General features: G+C 40.4%; 1 protein-coding gene across 3 annotated transcripts in view; it reads right to left on the reverse strand.

Moving 5' to 3' along the window:
- klhdc8b (kelch domain containing 8B) overlaps positions 1 to 20,070 on the reverse strand; it is a 67,474-nt gene that overhangs the window by 10,032 nt on the left and 37,372 nt on the right. For all 3 annotated transcript variants that reach the window (XM_018737608.2, XM_018737610.2, XM_018737609.2), the window contains 2 exons: positions 16,820 to 16,984; positions 13,301 to 13,525 (listed from right to left, as the gene is read on the reverse strand). In XM_018737608.2, coding sequence (XP_018593124.1) covers positions 13,301 to 13,525; positions 16,820 to 16,984 — 390 coding nt within the window. The remainder of the gene's footprint in view (positions 1 to 13,300; positions 13,526 to 16,819; positions 16,985 to 20,070) is intronic.

The raw sequence follows: 20,070 nt of genomic DNA on the forward strand, positions 1-20,070 counted from the left end.
CTATAATCATTTTAAGGGTCAGAGACAAAGAAAAACAAACATCCATCAAAAACTGCAGTATGTCAGATTTTGACAGTGCAGCCAAGCCTAATTAATAATGAACCCTGCTGGAAGGAGCCAAGAATAAAGTGTCTCCACAGGACAAGAACAGTGAACTGCAGCCCTGTTGTGTAGTCATCTGTGGAAAGACAAGTGCAAGATTCCTTTTGCCACATGTGCTCCCAGCAATCAGACAGGAGCGTGAGTATGCTATAGGTGGACAGACATGAACTAAGGCCCACCTATCCCATTTTACCATAAACAGGGCATATTCAGCATCTAGCTGTGGAGAACTCTTTGCACGTAAACATAGCAATTACACAACCTTAATGAAAAAATAGTACACACAAACCTGGAAAACAAAAACTAAACAGAGAGAAAGACAGAGAGAGAAGCAAAGGGAAGAAAGTTTAAGCCGTAACTAAATATATATCAATATTTGTGAATAAAACTGTAGCCTCAATATGTTGAATAACTTCAATAAAATACTTAAACTGCATAACTAAGGCCAGGAGATCTTGGTATCAACTAAAAAGCTTTCTTTAAAAACAGTACACATAATATTTCAATTTTAAGGTAACAACTATATGCATGAAATACTATGGGGGGGCTTGTGGTAACACAAATTCAATATTAACAAAAACAAAGTTTTATATTTTTATTTTCACACAGAGAAGTTGTTTTTGGAAATGGATGCAAGCACCTAGTTAAATCCATAAATGCTTTAGTCCATCCCCATCTATTATCAATAACCAATTGTACAGTGTGGGGTCACATTGGTTTGGAATGACGGAAATACTGGGCATGAGACAGGACACACCCTGGACAGGATGACAGTCCATCACAGGATCTGCTAAATTACATTTTATAACCCAGTTTAAAATATTTGTATTTATCAAATAGTAACTCCTACCTGCGAGAAAGTGGAGATAATTTACAGTGATACAGTACCAAAAAAATCTCACATCTAGTGAATGTGCTAGAGTGACATGTGACAACAATCATATACTCCATCCTGTTTCTCATGCTGCCCAATAGTCGTCATGGTGACAATCATAGCAGATTCCATCTTAACTGCTTATATATACAGCCATCCCCTGGAAGTGCCCTTACTGTCAGGGGAACGCAGTCATGAAGACACATTGAGGTACCATACAGGTGCAGTGTGCTTAGGCCACGTTTTATTAATGAGGGAAAATTGGGCCCCAACCAGTGTCAGATCAAACCATTAGAAGAACCCAGCTCTCAAAAACAGGTGAGAACAATAGACAATCTCAAAAAGAGATTTATACCAGCATATCCAGTTTCTCCCTTTTGTCCAAGTAATTAAAACAAGAGAGTAAAATGGTGCTCCGACAGAATAAGCAATGCACCAGGTAATCATTTTTTACTGTTCTGTGTGATCTACCCATTTGAATTAGATGGAAATATTTAAATCAAAATGCATATACAGAGACAACAGATCTTATGTCATGATGCCTTCATTCCAGTGTCAATATCAGCTTGCAGAGTGGTCAATATCTCTGCTCATCAGTCTGTTACTAACACATCCCTCCCACCCTCCCAGCCTTTCTGTACTTATTATTCACTGAGTTAGAAAAATAAAAACCTTCCATGCAAAAAAAGTCCAAATGACTGACAGGCCAGTGAGGCGATGCTAACAGCTCAGCAGAAGAAGGGTACCTGTGAGTATTTCTAAAGTCCAGAATCAATAGAGTGTGTTGGACTGCTGGTTGGCCCTGTTTCCTGGACACAACAGATAAATGTAGGCAGTTATTTACCTCTCTGAAACTTTCTTTGGCCAGCTGAAGAAAGACATAAGGTCACCATCATTACCATAATCAGCAATACAGACACAGTGAACTATTAAGAGAATCACTACTGATATTCTAAGCTTACGGATAAGAAAATAAGCTGCATATTTGCAAGAATGTCTTTTATTAATTTTCAAAATAAACTCTGCAAGGACTTTTAAAAAGTGAGCAGAACATATCATTATGCAGTTTCCACATCCCAGTGGACGCTGGTCACAGGAACCCCATGTGCTGCCTCAAAGCTCTGCCACTAATGGTATGCAGCCGTTCAGCTGCCAGGTAGCAGCAGTTCAGCTGGCCATTTTTTTCCTATGCTCCCATGATGAGTGGAACAGTTGTGTCAAATTTACATGAGACAAAGAAAATCCTTTGATGGAAAATTAAACAAAGTAAATTTAAAAAAAAATTCTTTCAACATTGTACTACTTGCCTATTTACCTCATCTCTGTTGTAGACTTAGAATAGAGCCTACACTGTATGTTGAAAAGTCATTAATCGTAAAAAAGCTCTCCCTCATATGAGATATATTTTACATAATGTACAGCAAGAACATTTCCTTTTTGCACAATTCACCAAGTGCCTTCAAGAATATTCCCCATCTGCGGAGATGGAGACTGCAGAAATGCTGTCTAAGCCTCTCTTGTCTCCCTTGCCCTCACCCCAAGTCAAGTTTGGCAGCTTTCATAACTGTTAATGAATGATTTGGGTGCACAAATGCAGTCCAGGAGGAATCTCAGAGCAACTTCCTATCACAGATTATCACTCATTTACTCCTGCAATGTCCACCTGATGCAGACGGCCACAGTGCTACCCAGAGGCAGTCTGGTGCCAACACTTCTATACCCAGAACAACCTTCCTCACATGAACACGGTTCATACAAACACCAGGAACAAACCTTGCTCACAGTTTCGGATGGTTCTTCATGTTGTTCGTACCACAGACGTCCCAACACCAGTAATACATCTTGCTGAAAATCTGACAAGTGAAAAAAATTCTTCATGACTAACATTTAAATAGGAACACTGTAAATTTTGGAGGGAAAAAAAGCTTTCAATTTACATTCAAGATTTGCGGGCAATATCTAATTCAATAAGCGGACTCTTGTATCTAGAAAGGCTTACGTGGCACAATAATAAATTAAGAACAAATAAGACTGCACATTAGCAAAACAACAATAATTAATACTAATGCAACAGTGTATTAGTTAATTATATTCAACATTTTTAGAGCATTAAACATTGAATTGGAGTAATGTGATTTCCTTTTTTTTTTTTTTAAATTTCCCTCTCTGTGCTGATGCACCAGCTGGCAGCAACTGTGCAATTTCTGTATTTAATGTCAGACACAGACCCAATCACATCCAGCCTTAAGCAAAATCTGCACATGGGTGCAATGCTGGATCCAATGCTGGATCCAGGCTCCTCAGATGCTCCTTGAAACAGGGCTGCATCAGAGCAGCATCAGAGCAGCACCACAGCTGTTCTCCTGCTGCATACTTTAAAAACACTCACTAAACCACACTTGTGTTCCTGTATTTGAGAAGCATACAAAAGCCATTCTGTTGCTTAGTAGATAATTGTATCCAAAGTAACTATTTAACAGCAAGGTAATTTAATTAAGTCATTTACATTATAAACCTTCTTTAGGCCTCATCCAACTGGGAAACTCAAGATCACAGTAAAAACTTCTTTCACTACAACTGGACATTTCTGGTATGAATGCTATTTTCACTGTTGATTTGTCTGCTTGTAACGATTTACACACTGAATTGTTCTAGATTTGGCATATTAATGCACAGAAGTATGCAGGTTTGTGAAGAAGATAAAATAGACTTTGCTTCGAAGAAATTCATACATTTTTTATCTGGGATGCTGCAAAAAATCCTTACTTATTCATGCCTGGAATGTTGAAGCACAGGATCTTCGATACAAGTTGGCAATGTAGTCTAACTTGCTTAGGAAAAAGTCCCAAATCCTAAACAGCAGGTGGTGAACCAGAGGCCATCCTGCAAAGCAGTGGACACCACAGAGATCCAGGACTGATCACTGCTTTGACATGAACATTGTAGCATACTTCAGTCTTACAAAGCCATGGATGTGCCAAGTCCACACGTAAGAGGGAGGGACAGGACCTGTGATGCAATTAAAGACACAAAGAGCACCACTGACCAAAGGATGGACCCCAAGACTGAATGCAGGGAGGACAACTGCATGAACCATAAGTGCTAACCCCACTGTGCATGAAGACAAAACCACAGCACCTACTGCATGGTGTACAATAGAAAAGACCCCAAAAGTGACCAAAGCTGAACAGCTACATGGATCACATCGCCAATCACAGGCTGGACAGTAGCACTGATGGAAACACTGATGCCATAAACTTACACTAAAGGCCATCTCAGTACTCAAACTGAGTTCAGTAGACACACTAATTTGGCCTCCTTTCTGAGTACCAGAGCAGGTTGGAAACCTTATCAGGTCTCAAACAGCTGGCTGCCTTCCAAGGCAGAAAAAAGACAGAGTGAATGAAAGCTTTTGGCTCACAATGCCTCAGGCTACAGTAGAAGCAGCTAGATACAGAAAAGAAAGGATGCTTCAGAAAACCTCACCTTGAGGCCTACTGCATATACAGTACCATCTTCTCTTTTCCCAGGGCAAAAGTACCACACACACACACAAATCAACCATACACTACACTTACAGCTAGTAGTGTAGTAGGACAGCTGGAAGTGTAGTGGTTAGAGCTGTTGCCTTTGGGCCCAAAGGTTTCAGGTTTAAGCCCTACCTCTAGCTATAGTACCCCCGAGCAAGGTACCTACCTTAAATCGCTCCAGTAAAATAACCCAGTTGTAAAAATGGGTAAATAATTGTAGGTAGACTAACTGTAAGTTGCTTTGAAGAAAAGCATCAGCTAAACAAACAAATAAATGTAAAAGTTTTAAATTCCCCTGGCATCCTTGCCCATTCTGTAGACCAAACACTCTCCAAAAATTAAACGAAACAGTGACTGCAGCTACAGTAAAATGGTAAAGATTAATAGCTCCACTTAAATCCTGTAGTGATTTGTTACAGTTCCTAATTACAAATACGTTCCAGTAAACAGAAAGCAACACTAAAAATAACCACTGAATCTTCAGTCCTAATCACCGTAACATTGCTACAACAACAAGCAAAGACAAGCAATGGTATCACCAACGGTCTAGCAAGACCTAATGTTTATTACAATATTAAGATACACTTGTGGTATAAAGCAGTAGGGCAGCATGAAAGCAGTGGATTAATACTAACAGTAGAATATTGATTTCAGATCCATCAGGAAGCAGCGAAAAACCTCACGGTCTCCTGCATGCTCATTAGCTTGGTTAATCTCAAGCGAGACACTGAGTGGCACAAAGCTGAAGGGCAAATGGCACTGGTTCACTGGCTGAGAGAATTAAAACGAGGAAAGAGAAGACGACGAAGAGGAAGAGTACAAGGTCTTCATTGTTGAGCACGTTTGCCAAAGCCACTCTCCTCTTCAGCAGATCAACACATATCACACAGACACCTCCCAGAGCCACCCACCCATCCCCATAGGATCTTTTACTGTCTTGACAGAACTGCTAAGAGCCAGTGCCCTCGCCATGATGACCTAGCACAGGAATGGGAATAGTGGTTTAACAGAGGCTGTCAAACATCTCCCATAGCACAAAGATCATTTCACGCAGAGAGCAAAATGATGCAGCCCCCCCAGTTGCAAAAAAATCAATCAGTTGTATTTTTCCAAGGGTCGATTTCCAAAACTTTCATTAGCAAACCTGTTCAGAATGAATGGGTGATCTTGTTTCCTGGCTTAATTTACTTTGGCGTTTGCTGCAACTAGTTTAAAACTGATTTACAGCACATTTCTATTACAATACTTTTTTATTCTATTTAAAACTTAGGTCTATGTTTTGCAATACTGCCATGTTTGTAATATGTAGTGAGCATATTTACAAAATTTTTCCCCAACTTGGCAGCTCCTGCTGGAATATTAAATAAGAGGGTTGCAGGTCCTGTTTCCTACTTGAATACAAATCAGCCAGCACACTTCTTCTGTACATGCAGGGCTATATTTACAGAGTATTGATGGATTTATGCAAATATTAAATTACCTCAGTTAGACACTTCATTAAGCCCTGGTGCCTACGTTTGAAACACGTCAATCTATTATAATTGCCACATTCTGCAGTGACGCCTCTGAACGCACTACTGGGATGTATAGCGTGCATAAAAATAAAATTTGCAACAGAATGAAGAGACTGGGAGTAGCAAGTGGGCCTTCTGCACCAGACTTATCCTTCTATTTGAGGCCTTGTCACAAATGTGCTACGCCTACATAATCATAGCTATTTGGGTAAACATGACAGAGAATGTGCTGCAAAATGCATTACAGTTTCAGGCTTAATTTGCAGAGATGAAAACCTCCCACACTGTGCTGTTGTACACGGGAGCATGTGTCACTGTCACAGGAGCAGACAGGGACCAGAATGACACCTTCCCAGTGCATGCAACAGTCCACTGTGAAACTTCTAGAAAAAAATTGTTGTAGTCGTCACAAATCTAGTCACTGTGAAGAAAAGCGTCTGCTGAATGAATAAGTGTAAATATAAAAATTATCCCTGCTCTGATCTACACAATGCAATGGACAGTTAATTTCACTATACGCAAGTCCGGCAATAAAACTGAACCTCTGAAGGAGGCGCATTTGTCTCATCCTTATTTAAAACCGGTATTTGAGATTCTTCCACCTACTCTGCAAGAATTAAAAAATGTCAGTTAAGCACAAGTGACAATTTTCTTGTCGCGTGGCGAAACATTCATAGACCCAACATATTGCGGGAACAAAAATAACGACATGAAAACTATTACAAAAGCATTCTGGTCTTAAACTTCACTATATTAGACTTTTGGAATAAATATGAAAAAACATGCTGTTACGCGAAGAGCAAAACTAATGTTAGAAGGCCGACAGCCTTTTTGAAACTCAGAGGTGTGATAGATGGTAGAATGCACCACCGTAACTCCAAGATGGAAAATGTAAAATGAATGATTCTGTACCTATCAAAACATTACACAGATACTTGCATTTTATGTTCATCTGCAAACAGTAGCAGTCATCTGTCCTCTGTCTTCCATTGCGGACACACACAAATACACAGACAGTAAAAATCAACTCTAGCGACCATCAAGTCCAATAAAAATTAATCAGCTCCGGGGGGAAAGGAAGCATACAGGAGTTTACAGTGAATACATAGTGTATCAGCGTTTCACAAACAGTGACAAGAACAGCAAAATGCAAAGAAAAAATAAAATGGGAAAGAAAAGGTTGAACCCAACTCCATTTCATCCTGCAATGTGGCAACAGTTCCGAATGCAATCAGTTCCAACTGACAACTCCCAGGGTGGGTTAAATGATACTTTTGTGTGTGTGTGTGTGTCCCACACACACACACACACACACACACACACACACACAAAAACCACTATTACTGTCTGCTTCCCTGAGACCAGACATCCAGCATTTGTATCCCGAACAGAATTCTCATTTGTTTCCACAGGGTAGCTTATGCCATTTTAAATGCGTGAGCAATCAGTAAACAGTTTATAAATGTGGCTTCTTCCTTAAACACAAAAAATGTAAATGAGAAAATCTTTTCCTTATTGCTGCCTGAAACAGCAGCTTACAGCTGAAAATATGTTAATTCCTGACTGATAATTATCTGTTTTTTGTGCGAGGAGGATATAAAATAAAATCTCCAATGGCTTCAATATAGCCTGAGCAAGAACAACACTGGCATTACGAAGAGAACCAGAATCAGAACGCAGTGTACATAAAAGCGCCCATAAGCCCTGCTGGGCCTAGCCTAGCACAGCAGGAGAAGCCAGTGAGATTTATTATACAGGCCACAGCTTATTTCAAGATCTGCTGCTTAAGCCCCGAGCCTCTGCTGATCAGCTTAGCTGCAGCGTAATCAATGACAGATATTTCCAGCTCTGCCATAAAAAAATCTTGAAGCAACTTCTCCTTAAAATCTAAATATTGCTTAAAAAAAATAAAAACTAAAAAAGCCATAGAAAAGCAGGCCACAATACCTCTACTGAAATGGCTCCTTTCAGTTGTGAGTAACTGGATTTCTAGCTAGTTTAGTGACAGTTGTCTCTTGATGTCTTCAAGGGGACCTCTACTTTTATATATATATATTTTTTTTTTTAAAAAAAAAAAAAAAAAAAAAGAATACTGCTCCTGCAGTGGCTTAACGATTAATTCCTGACAGAAGCTCAAAAATCAGGAAGAAATGAATATGTATGATGCAACCTCAATACAGTATAACAAAGTAATGCAATGACTCATGTTAACTGATAATATACAGGAAGCTTTACGCTGCATTAAAGTTCTCAATGGAAATTTTAATTGGCCAGTACAGTTTTGGAGGAGACAAACTGTGTCATTTCCCAGCAGCAATTCTAATATTGCTGAGTTACAGTGACAGATTTTACTTTCAGACCATGAATTTACACACAGACTGTTTAGGAGTGCTTATTTAAGATGAATTCTCCAGTACAACCATCCTATAATGGATTTTTTATACTTCTCTATACTTCCCTGTTAAGAAAATATAACTAGACAGTTAGGACCAAGATTCAAAGTTCTCTTTCTTCACAAACCATGAAGACTTTGAACAAAGGGAACATTCTAGAGAGGAGCTGGTTTCTTTTGATTAAATCAGATGCATACGTGTGTGTCCTCCTCTCGCGTGTGGTCACAGCTAGTCAGTGGTATCTCAGCTCACTTTGGCACATTGTCAAGTTCTGGATCAGTGTTATTTCCTGTGTTTTCTACAGCTACAAGCCCATCCTAGCCAATTATTGAAAGCAGATTCTCAAAAACAAACACAAATAAAGGGTTCTTAAAAAACACACCCGTGACCCACATACCAATTTTTCCATACCTAGCATGATATTCTATGATGTCAAACTGTTTCAGGCAAATTTATTAATTATAAAATGCATTTGTTTTATTTCTATCTGCTGCTTATCCTGCAGCAGATAAATAAATGCTATACATATACACATAAAAAATGCTTTTTGACTACTTTATCTATTTAAAGACTGGACATAGGGCCTGACTGTTTATTTCTAAGGCCTTTTTGAGATTTTTTTTCTTCAGTATCAAGGAATTAATTATTTTTAATATCAATTAATTTTCATATAATGTAAAAAAGTATTTAATTTTAATTTAAATTATGTTCCATTAATTTGATGGGGATTCGTTTATTTAATTAGAACTTTTGGTTACCAGTCCTTTTACTTCTTTAGTGGATTTTTTTCTTTTTCACTATAGATGAAGAACTTCAAATGATTTAGGGAGTACAATGAAGAACCTGAAGGGCTGATCTGGAGAGTAAAATGAGATCAGAGAACCCAATGAGAAGGGGTTGAACTCCAACATCTGTTGGGACTGGTCCGCTAGACCATCAAAGAATCCTCCGTTGGCACCAGAATCTGCAGATTTTCAGATCCATCCAAAACTGTGTATGCACCTGGACCTTTCTGGTTAATCACCTTCACATTTGGGGCAGCCAACTGTCTCTAATTTAGAAAGCACACCTCATCTGAACAACACACATATATCCATACACACACCTACTAGCAGCCCACAAGCGATGCGTAGTCAGTGGTCCAGAGCGGATGTGAGGAATTAGCATTTAGGTGTAATCTCTAACTGACGAGATGCCTTGTAAACTACTGTTCATAATTACACACAGCTAAATTATTGTGAGGTTTCCAAAGTAATAGGCAATATGATAATGGAATTACTGCCTCTGTCCCTTGCAAAGACAAGTACAATAGGTTCCACTAATTCAGAATACTCCAGCCTCAGAATTTATTGAAAAACATTTGCATTTAAATTTCCATTATTAAAATCTCTTAGACCATGAAAATGAGAAGCAAAACACTATTTCTATCCCTTACCTTTAAAAACACCAGTTACATACTTACTGGTGCTAATATGATCCACTATAGACAAACCAAGCAATGTGGGTTTAAAAAATAGTTTCATACAACAGATGCAGAACCCTGCTGTCTGTATGGGTTTCCTCTGGGTGATTCGGTTGTCTCCCAGAGTTTCTAATACATGTTTCAGGTGAATTTGATGACACTAAATTGCCCATCATGTGTGACAGTATGAGTGACTGTGTGCATGTGTGGCCTGTCTGTAATGGACTGGCATCCCATCCAGGGTGTACCCCTCCTAGCCTTTCACCCAGCAGTTCCAGAATAAACTCTGGACCATTGTAACCTCAATAAGGACAAGCTGTTTATGAGGGGGACTGAGTGAGAGTAAATGAGTTATTAAAGCCACACGTTACACAGCAGTAACAAACAAAAAGGACTGTGGTAGTAGTGATTTTCTCTTACTAAATATTTTTGGCAGGATTTCCAGTCACACTCAAATTAAGTCTCATGCTTAACAATATCTCTGGTGATGCAAGATATGGATTCCACAGATCTGCTATGCTCTAAAATGTATCTTCTGCCAGTTACTGGAATGGTGGCCCCAGCCTGGAGTCTGCTGTCCAGACCCACAGAATGAACCCAAGAATAGATAATGAAGAAGGGTTTATCGCAAAGCCCAAAAACCTCTAACATTCTGATAAGCACAAATGACTGACTATGGGGAACCAGGCCTTGCAATGTGTTGAGGAAGCTTTTACTCCTTAAATATACCAGTACTTTCACATCAATTTCAACACATAGAGGACATTTTAAAACTTCTACACTTCAAAATTCCCAGACCCAGTAAAGATTAAAAAATAATTTCTAAATCCAACAGAATCACCAGGTGGAATAATGGCAATATTAATTGGATGGAATATAAAACCTGTACAGTCAGGGTAGGCTGTAAGTGATATTCTACCTATTTAATGCACACTTCAAAGCCTGCATAATTCAAAGTACAACAGTGGAATACAAAATGAATGAAGCTGCCTATCTGGCCCTTGATGATGGATTTGTTTGAAAATTGTACCTCTTGCAGACACACCTGCTTCTTTTTTAACCAACTGAAATATTGCCCAAAGAGGAGAAAAGGGACACAGCACAGAAAGCCCTTCTTGACATGTGACAGACATATGGCCATAGCATGTTTTATGCATTACTGCTTAATGAAACTACATGTAAGGAGCCAGTACATGACAGTACCAACTGTTCCTCTGCCTTTTTGTGGCCATGGAGACACCACCGCCAGGTCCTACTAGCTCCCTCTGCAGACAGCTGGTCACATGACACCAGTACAGTAAACGTGGCAACCCAGTTTGCGCAGGATCTCTGGCTAATCACAAAGTCTCTCCCTTTAATGTCACCTTACTGACCATGAATTCTTCTTTTGCTTCCATTTTGTCACCTAGAAATGAATAGGCACTCATCTCGTAGTCAAGTTACCCTTTAAGAGAATGGAAAAATTACAGCCCTTCTCATTCTACCCAGCACCACAATTACATGAGACAGCAGCTTCTAGAAGCCTTTAAAAGGACATTAAGTTAAGCTAAAAGGACACCTATACATAACATATAATTATGGCATTCATAGCTTTGTTTGTCAATTTATAGTAATATATTCTTGCAGAATCTCACCTCTCAGTCTGCATAGTTAAATAACATCGCACAAAACATTTGCACTGCCTTTCTGTAATGATTCCACTGCCCGAAAGCTTAATATTCAGTACAACATGTAGTGTATGAAGACGTGCCAGTTCCACTGTGGCAATGTCACTGAAAATGAACCAATGAAGCACATGCATTTCAGTGCTACGAGGCAGTACTGTGAGGCACTGTCACTGTCAAGGCAGCGCATTGCAGCTGGGGCGCTAGGCAGCGATTGGATGCACACAGAGGGAGTGACGGTATGCAAGTGATTGGTAATCAACAAGCCCAGGGGAGGAAGGGAGGGCAACGTGCTGTTGAGAATTAGTACGGCAGTTCAGTGCTGCTGAGATTTACCGTTTTGATCTAGTGGTAGTAGATTTGCTCCACTGAACCTCTTGATTATTGAGCCTTAAAAATGATAAACTCAGGTTGCGGCCATAGCGTGTTACCAGTGTCCTCTGAGATGAGCAACATTTGCTTCCAGCCAGTAGTTGATACGCAGCCAGACTACCAATGACACAGCACCATATAATGTCCAGAAGCAGCATGTACTGTAACACGGACAGTTACAAGACACCCATCTTAAAAAGTCAATATCATGAATCACATAACACGGCTGAATCATGTGCAAATACACAACACCCTACCAATAATAACATTTCTGGGTACATATGCATAAACATGCGGAGATACTCAAGTTCATTTTACCTAAAAACTGGGTGAATGGCTATTTAAAAATGTCCCTGTTTACAGTTGATCCATTACCATTGTCTTAATATTAGCACAACATGTCTTTTTATACTTATTTGTCAAAGTTGGCTTGCTCTCCTAGAAATTCCAACATCTAATTTTGAAATTAGCCCTTTAAAATGCTTTGGTTATAAATAAAAATTAAATACACTAACAAGAGGGGGGCATGGTGGTGCAGTGGGTTTGGCCAGGTCCTGCTCTCTGGCGGTTTGGGGTTCGACTCCTGCTTGGGGTGCCTTGCGACGGACTGGCCTCCCGTCCTGGGTGGTCCCCTCCCCCTCCAGCCTTGCGCCCTGTGTTGCTGGGTTAGGCTCCGGTTCGCCGCGACCCCGCATGGGACAAGCGGTTTCAGCCGGAGCGTGCGTGCGTAAACTAACAGGATGTGACAACTGAGATAAATTCTGTACATGCAAAATTATTATTAGCATTTCTTCTCAGACATACAACGGACATGCAAGAAATTATGTCACAAGAGTATTACATAACAGCAACGGAACTGTTCAATTACTAAAGGGAGGAGGCTGATTAACGGGAGGAGATTCAGAATAAAACACTTTCACCTTAAATGCTGAAAAGTTTGCCTATGAATTTGTCATTCCATAAATAACACTTCTTTTAATAGGGATTACCTCAGCATTTTAAAAATTATTTATATAATATATATAATAGACATCTTTACCTCTGGAAAAAAATGGTTTCAACAGTCAACGTTTCTACCTTGCACACAGCGGAAAGCACAGCTTCAGGATAACTTTCATAGAACATCCTTAGTGTTGTGACTGGTGTTTTGATCAAAAATTTCACTGCAGTACAAGCTACATGTAAAGAAAACATCTGAAAAATTATGATTTTCATGCACTTCAACTACAGAAACTTCTTTCTGTGGAAACTGACCTTTGTTGCATTTCAGTCGTGTGCCAACAACAGACCGTGATGTGGACTTTACATTGGAAAATCATTCAGGAATGCCAAAGTAGGGCAAAAGTGAGTTCCATTCTTGAAGTCTGAGAGGCTAGCAGGGGTACTCACCCAGCTCGGTGTCATATTCCTCCACAGTGCTGACAAAGTGAGGCCGGGAGTAGAAGTTATGTGGCCCCGGCTGCTGCAGGCCCCCCAGGCTGAAGAAGCAGCGGTCTGTTGTGGCACAGCTGGAGAACGCCCGGCGGCTGGGGATGCAGGGGAAACGTGTCCAGCTTCTAGTCTCCAGGTCAAAGGCTTCAAAGGCTGTCACAGGCAATTTACCTTGGCGACCACCTATATAAGACATGAGGAGGACAGTCCATAAAAGAACGAACAAAGGGAAAAATAATGAGCAACAAAGGGAGGAGGTGAGAATAAAGTTACTATTGCTAAATGTGACACATAAAACAAGGTCACACCATACTGGGACTTGAACATATGGAGATTTACTCAGAAAGTGTATTTTTAAAAATGTGTTTCTGGTCAAAGCAGCAGACTGGAAAGGATGGAGCCAGGAAAGGGGAGAATTCTCTTTATGAATGGTGGTGACTCCTCCCTATCACTTGTTATAACAGCCAGCTCTCTGCTTTTACAGCCAGGGCTCCTTCACCACACACAATTTTCAGTTGTGATTGTATCATGGGAGTCTGCAAGATTCTTATACAACACTGAAAGCAGCCTGTGTGTATATGTGTTTGTGAGATATATAGTAAATTACCCGGACTCCTATCTCTCCCTTTTTATGGTTACACCTCTAAAGTTTTGAAGGCCACGGCAGTCTGATCCCGTGCATCAGTCCTTCGAGCGCCCCTGCCAATGAACCACTTTGACATGTTTTTGATGCTCTCTGAGACAATGACATTCCACCCACACTCCATCAGACAGGCCCAATTCCATGGCATTCTGTCACCGACAGCGCCAATCAGTACGCGTCCCGGATAAATAAGAACAGACAGGCAAGGCCACACAATGCAGGATGCCCTTCAGTTGTTGGCCTGCTATCATTCACCAGCGGTCATTACAGAGCTCAAGCTCAGCAAGCAGGGACAGTGTGGGTATTCTGCGCCAGTGTATGGACACCTACATCAGCATTGACATTAGCAGTAGGGACCTGATAAGGGGAATGGGGGTGGCAGCTTGAAGGATGCATGCCACTCCGCCCTCGCGCTCCCAGTGCGAATGGCTGCGTGGCTCGTGGACCCCTGAGGCCAGCCGGCCCAATCAGCTCCCCCATTTGCCTTATGAGGAATCCTGGAGCTGCTGCCAGCAATGGCGGTAGGACCAAGCTTAGAGCTGTGAAAAATGTCATCTTTTCTGCATGCCTTCAAAACTCATGTCCCCACTGCCAAAGAACGACCACCATGGGGGGGGGGCTTGATTCACTCCTCCACTGATCCTCTGCCAATTCTGGCACTGGTTATTTTCCACTGGGAGACAAATCGTGGAGAAAAAACTGGAGCTTACAATACTGGACTGAACCTTACCATGTCTGCTGCAGTGTAGAGAAATGCTGCTCTACCATGCTGGTACCACACCCAACATATGAAAATATTTATTTACACTGGGCTGTTTTATTTGTATTACATTAGATAACAAAATATAACTTCTTATATTTACTTTTTACATAGCTGTTTATTTCACCTAAGAAACTCAGGTCAATCACACATGTAAGACCCCTCCAGGTTCTTGAGCAAACAAGTAACAGGGTACAAATCCCGCCACGCACCCTAAAACCCACAGAAGTATAATACAAAGGGAAAATGCAGAACAGAATTACATTACTGGTCTAAGCACGGAGTTTTAGAAACACAGAGAAGCAGTCATTCAGTCACAGCACACGTCAGATGGCACAACTCCAGACTCTGCAATGTTGACTTATACGAAAATGTGCGTGGACAACAGTTGGCTCTGTGTGAAGCAAACATTTTGACTGATTAAAATATCAGCAGCCTCATTTGCACAGCCACAACAGAAACTTGGGGTACAGTAACACATTGAAGACTTATTGTGCAATTGCTATGCTAACAGCAGACTTCCAGTAAATGACAGCATGCGTATCCACTGCTGCAAAATGCCCAACTTCGATCAGTGTAAAGGGCTACAATGAGATTTGTAAGCAGCTGGAGGTGGGGGGACCTTTGCTGCCTCTTCTACAAGATCATGTACAGGGTCCTCTTGGTCAGTGCATCACCAAGCGTGTTTGAATACATTTACATAAATAAAACGAGCCATGCACTTCCCACATTAAGTTGCCAGGTGATATTCTGCAGGCTTGAGAGATAACTCTGTCTGTAGTCAAGCAGGCAATTTCATTAATTAGTTTACATTTACCATCAGTGGAAGTGATTAAACCTCTACTTCTGAGCAACAAATCCAAAAGAACCTGCTATTCCTTTAAAGAAAAATAAGATGGCAATGAAAACAATGCAGACAAAGACCAAACAGCAACACAAAAACTGTACATTTTAGCTGACAGGAATACATATTACTTCCAGTAAAGAACAAGCTCCCTATACATTTTGGTTCATGTAACCTTAAATCTCAAATCATACATCTCCAGCGCAATGTGAGATATAGCAAGACATTCTTCTGGCCTGTACTTTCGAAAGCATTCCCACCCAAACAGACATCTAAGGCCTAATCTGAGATCTGATCTGAGAAGTGGAAATGGAAGTGGGTACTAACACAACTCAGAAACATGGCAGTGGTTCTGACAAGGAGGGTGCACAGAACCTGCCAGTGCACTTCCAAAGCCACTGCGCATTGCTGCCAGTGCTGGCTTCTTTTCATTGGAGTCACCTGCAAGCGGTAGTGACAGCACTGATGATGACGACTATCTGTGTCACAGTTTTTCCCCATTTTTATACAAAATGACTCACAACTAGATTGACACAGGCCGTTGGGAAAATAGTGAATGGACTCTGAACAAAAATCATACTAAATTAAACATTTATGTTATATCAAAGCATAGAAAATTAAAATCAGGCTTTTAAAAACAGGGAATTAAGGGGGGTACTTCGAAAATCCGATCAGAGATGTTAAAACACATTGTGTATCCTTTTAACTATTGCTTACTACTATGACTGTATTAAAGACGACAGCTGAAAATCACCATCTCTCACTCTCCCTTGACTGATGAATATTCACAAGCTGTCAGCTTTGGAACATACTTTTATTCAAAGTGATTGATAGGTGGTTGCAAATAGCAAGCAGCCCAGTGATGATGATGATTAGCAACAGGGAAATCAGCAACAGTCTCAACAACACTGGATATTCAAGGTGATCCTTGCTCTCCAGAGCTCTTCTTGTAAAACCATGTTTTTATGTCCCTTTCTGGAAAGCATGTGGTAGGAAGATTAGTACATGTTATAAATCAACTAAAAGGGTAGAGAATAAAGATTCTACTATAGATACCATGAACAAACAAAAAAGCAAATTATGATAATGGATAGACTTTTTAAATAATCATACAGAACAATCTTGAGGATACATCTTGCAGGTAAATAGAAAGGTGGTGAGTCCAAACTGCCTGATATATGTATGCACAGAGACACAGCACAGACAGGACTCTGGCAGCAGAGCACACACCTAGTACGTAGATCTTGTTTCCACGCAGGAAGGAAGCAGCACCATAACGAGGAGTGGGCATGGACGGCAGCGGCTGCCATTGGTCTTTGGCTGGCTCGTAGACTCTCACCAGAGCCTGGGGGCTCATGTCAGAACCCATCCCGCCCAGAGCATACACCTTCCCCTCTGAGGAAAAAGAGAGGAGCGAGACGAAGAGAGGGTCAAATACATAGTAGGCATAAATGGGGGCTGAAACTTCAGTTAGACATATTAAGTGCTGACCATCTAAAAAATTGTAAAAATGGTGTTTTAGTATTTTCTGAGATGATCAGCAATGGACAAAGGAGATTCACAATAAAACAATACAATCACAGTACAGATGATGCAGCTTCACTGGTCAGAGATAATTCCTTCAGTCATTCAGTGATGATGTCTAGAAAATCCTCACAACATTATTTGTACTACTTTTTTCCTCAAGTCTTTCTATTTTTGTCAGCAATGTGAACTTTGACCCTTTAAAAGACAGGAATTTCTCCAAAGCTAGTTTAAGAATGAAACACATGGTTTATGTTGCTGTGGTGGAGACAAACACCATAAAGAAGTAACTTTTAAAAACACAAATACAGCAAGTGGGATCCAGATGGTGTGCAAATGGCTTACTTAGCACTTGGGGAACTTGCTTTTGAACAGGGGCACTGAAGGTCATCATCAGTGTCACACTTGAACTTTGGTTGCTTTGAGGACATACAGGTGGCCTTTCGTTTGCACATATTGAACATGAAGACTTGGATCCTACCAGTTACATTTTACATTACATTTACATTTATTCATTTAGCAGACGCTTTTCTCCAAAGTGACATACATCTCAGAGAAAATAGAATTTGTGCACTACATTAGGAGAAAGAGAGACATAGTTGCAAACATATGATTAAGTTAGTTAAGGAGAATGAACATTTACACCACACACGAGCTTGAGAGATCATGGGCGAAGTGAGTCCTGAAAAGGTGAGTTTTCAGACCGTTCTTAATTGTAGACAGTGTTTCGGCAGTTCTGAGTGAGAGGGGGAGGTCACTCCACCACAACGAAGCCAGAACCGAGAACCTCTGCGCTTTACCTTTCGTTACAGATACGTGTTGAGGACAAGGAACAAGAAGTGTAATGGAGGGATTAGAGCTCAATTAAATGTCAGTTGTGTAAAAGGAGTAATCCAGAGAAACACTGTCACCAGCTAAAAAATTTGAACAAGGGCTGAAGTATCCTATTAAACCTAGTCTCTGGTGTCCCAGATTACACCACAAAATCCTCTAAACAGCAGGTTTTTTCTTCCCCACACATTCGTATGACACAAAGTTTCAGTGACCATTTAGATGAGTGGTCACCTGGACAGCCAAGGCCTCCCTAGGGTGCTTGAAGTGAACTTTAAATCAGGGAAAACTGCACTAAGTGGAACATTATAGTTGTATTGGCACAGGATGCAAGCAGTCTGTGGAGTTTAAACACGTGGCGCTATATGTGCCACCACCAACACTACACTGTACATGTGCGTCAGATACTCTGGTCACTGATAAACTGATGTTTACAGTGTGGTTGTCAAACTGTTCTTTGAAAAGGATTTCAATTGTTGTACCGATGGGCTGAACTGGGTCCTGAGTCATTTCTTTCTTGAAAAGGTAAGTATGCAGATAGCACATTTCTTTTGTGTGATTTAAATGAAGATAGGAAAGAGTAACCTCAACAAGATAGAAAACGTTCATGCTGTATAATTTAGCTGTTTAATCCCCATCGTTCTTCGAAGAGCTTCACAGTATGCTTTCCTCATAACATCCAGCATCCCTTTAACTCACTGTGTTATCCATTTTAGCCTTCAAAAGACTTATGAAGGTAGCACAGTGGTTACAGATATGGCTGTATAATTTGAACGTTGTTTGCTCAAGACCCAAGCGGGACAAAGTATATCACTTGACATGATCTTGAAACATTTTGTTCTACAGACATATCAAGACATCTATCACTTGGTCTAATCTTTATTCAGCCTATATACATGTAAGTATTTACCTTCTCTTAATTTTCCTCTTGTGTTTGCAAGGTTAAATCCTCTCTACAACCTGGCAGGTCTCCTTCTCGCTCTTATCATTTCACTAATGCTCGCTAATCAGCAGCTGGTAGCTTAGTGGTTTGAGTTACTGCCTTTAGCCTCAAAGGTCACAGGTCTGAGTCTCACCTCCTGCTGTAACACCCCTGAGCAAAGTACTTACCCTAAAAATTACCCAGCTATATAAATGGGTAAATAATGGTAAGCAGCTTAACACTAAGTCGCTTTGAAGAAAAGCATAAGCTAAACAGAGTAATGTGGTTTCATCAAGTCGTTGAACACAATTCCACATTCATTTTCTTTCATTTTCCCATTTGTTTGTGTTTACATGCTATGGCAGCAATGATGCATCTTCATTATGCCAATAAGCACCACAAAATGGATTTCACTCTATTACAAAAGGAACTGCAGAAGAAAGGACCTGGAGCACATTCCTGATTGTCTTATAGAGAGTTTTCCCTCTTTCGATCTTCCTTATTAAGCCCTGCTGTGAAGTCTGTCTAAAAATCTTACAGCAGAACCTCTATATCTATGCATTTATCTGCCCTCAACCTGCCTGTTACTGATTTGTATTGAAATTAATGTACAATAATTAATAAAGCTGTCTGTATGTACATTCTTCTTGAGAAGTAACTGCACTTGTTTATGTTTTACAGTGCTTCTTGCTACTGCTGTACTCACCATTGTGCTCATGGGTTGTGTTTTGTAGCCATACTAGAATCCTGCAAAAGTTATATCTGCTACCGGCTGTACAACAAAGAATGATCACAATGATGCTTAGAGTAAAGCTGAAAAAAGTCCCAGAGTTTCTCAACGAACTGGAACAACTATGTAGGGGTGATGCAATGACAAAGTCACCTTTTTGGGAGCAGGCCAAAACATTCCCCAAAAGAAAAAATTTGACATGAAAGGTGACAGATTGTCTACCTGACTGTCCAATATTAAAACAGACCGACACCCCCTTTGCTCCAGTGTTTCTTTCTCCCATACTGTAAGAAATGCTTCAACATTGAGCGTGCATATTCTTGGAGCTTCAAATTCTAACTTTGGAAAAACATCAGTAAAAAGCACCTCCTCAATTCATTGGCTAATAAAACACTAATAAGAAGGATATAAAATGCCTGACCAGAATGTTTTCCGATCTTACTCATAAAGGCCGTAAATTGTATTTGACGTATT

This window comes from Scleropages formosus, chromosome 2 (genome assembly GCF_900964775.1).
Source record: "Scleropages formosus chromosome 2, fSclFor1.1, whole genome shotgun sequence".
Lineage (NCBI taxonomy): Eukaryota > Metazoa > Chordata > Actinopteri > Osteoglossiformes > Osteoglossidae > Scleropages > Scleropages formosus.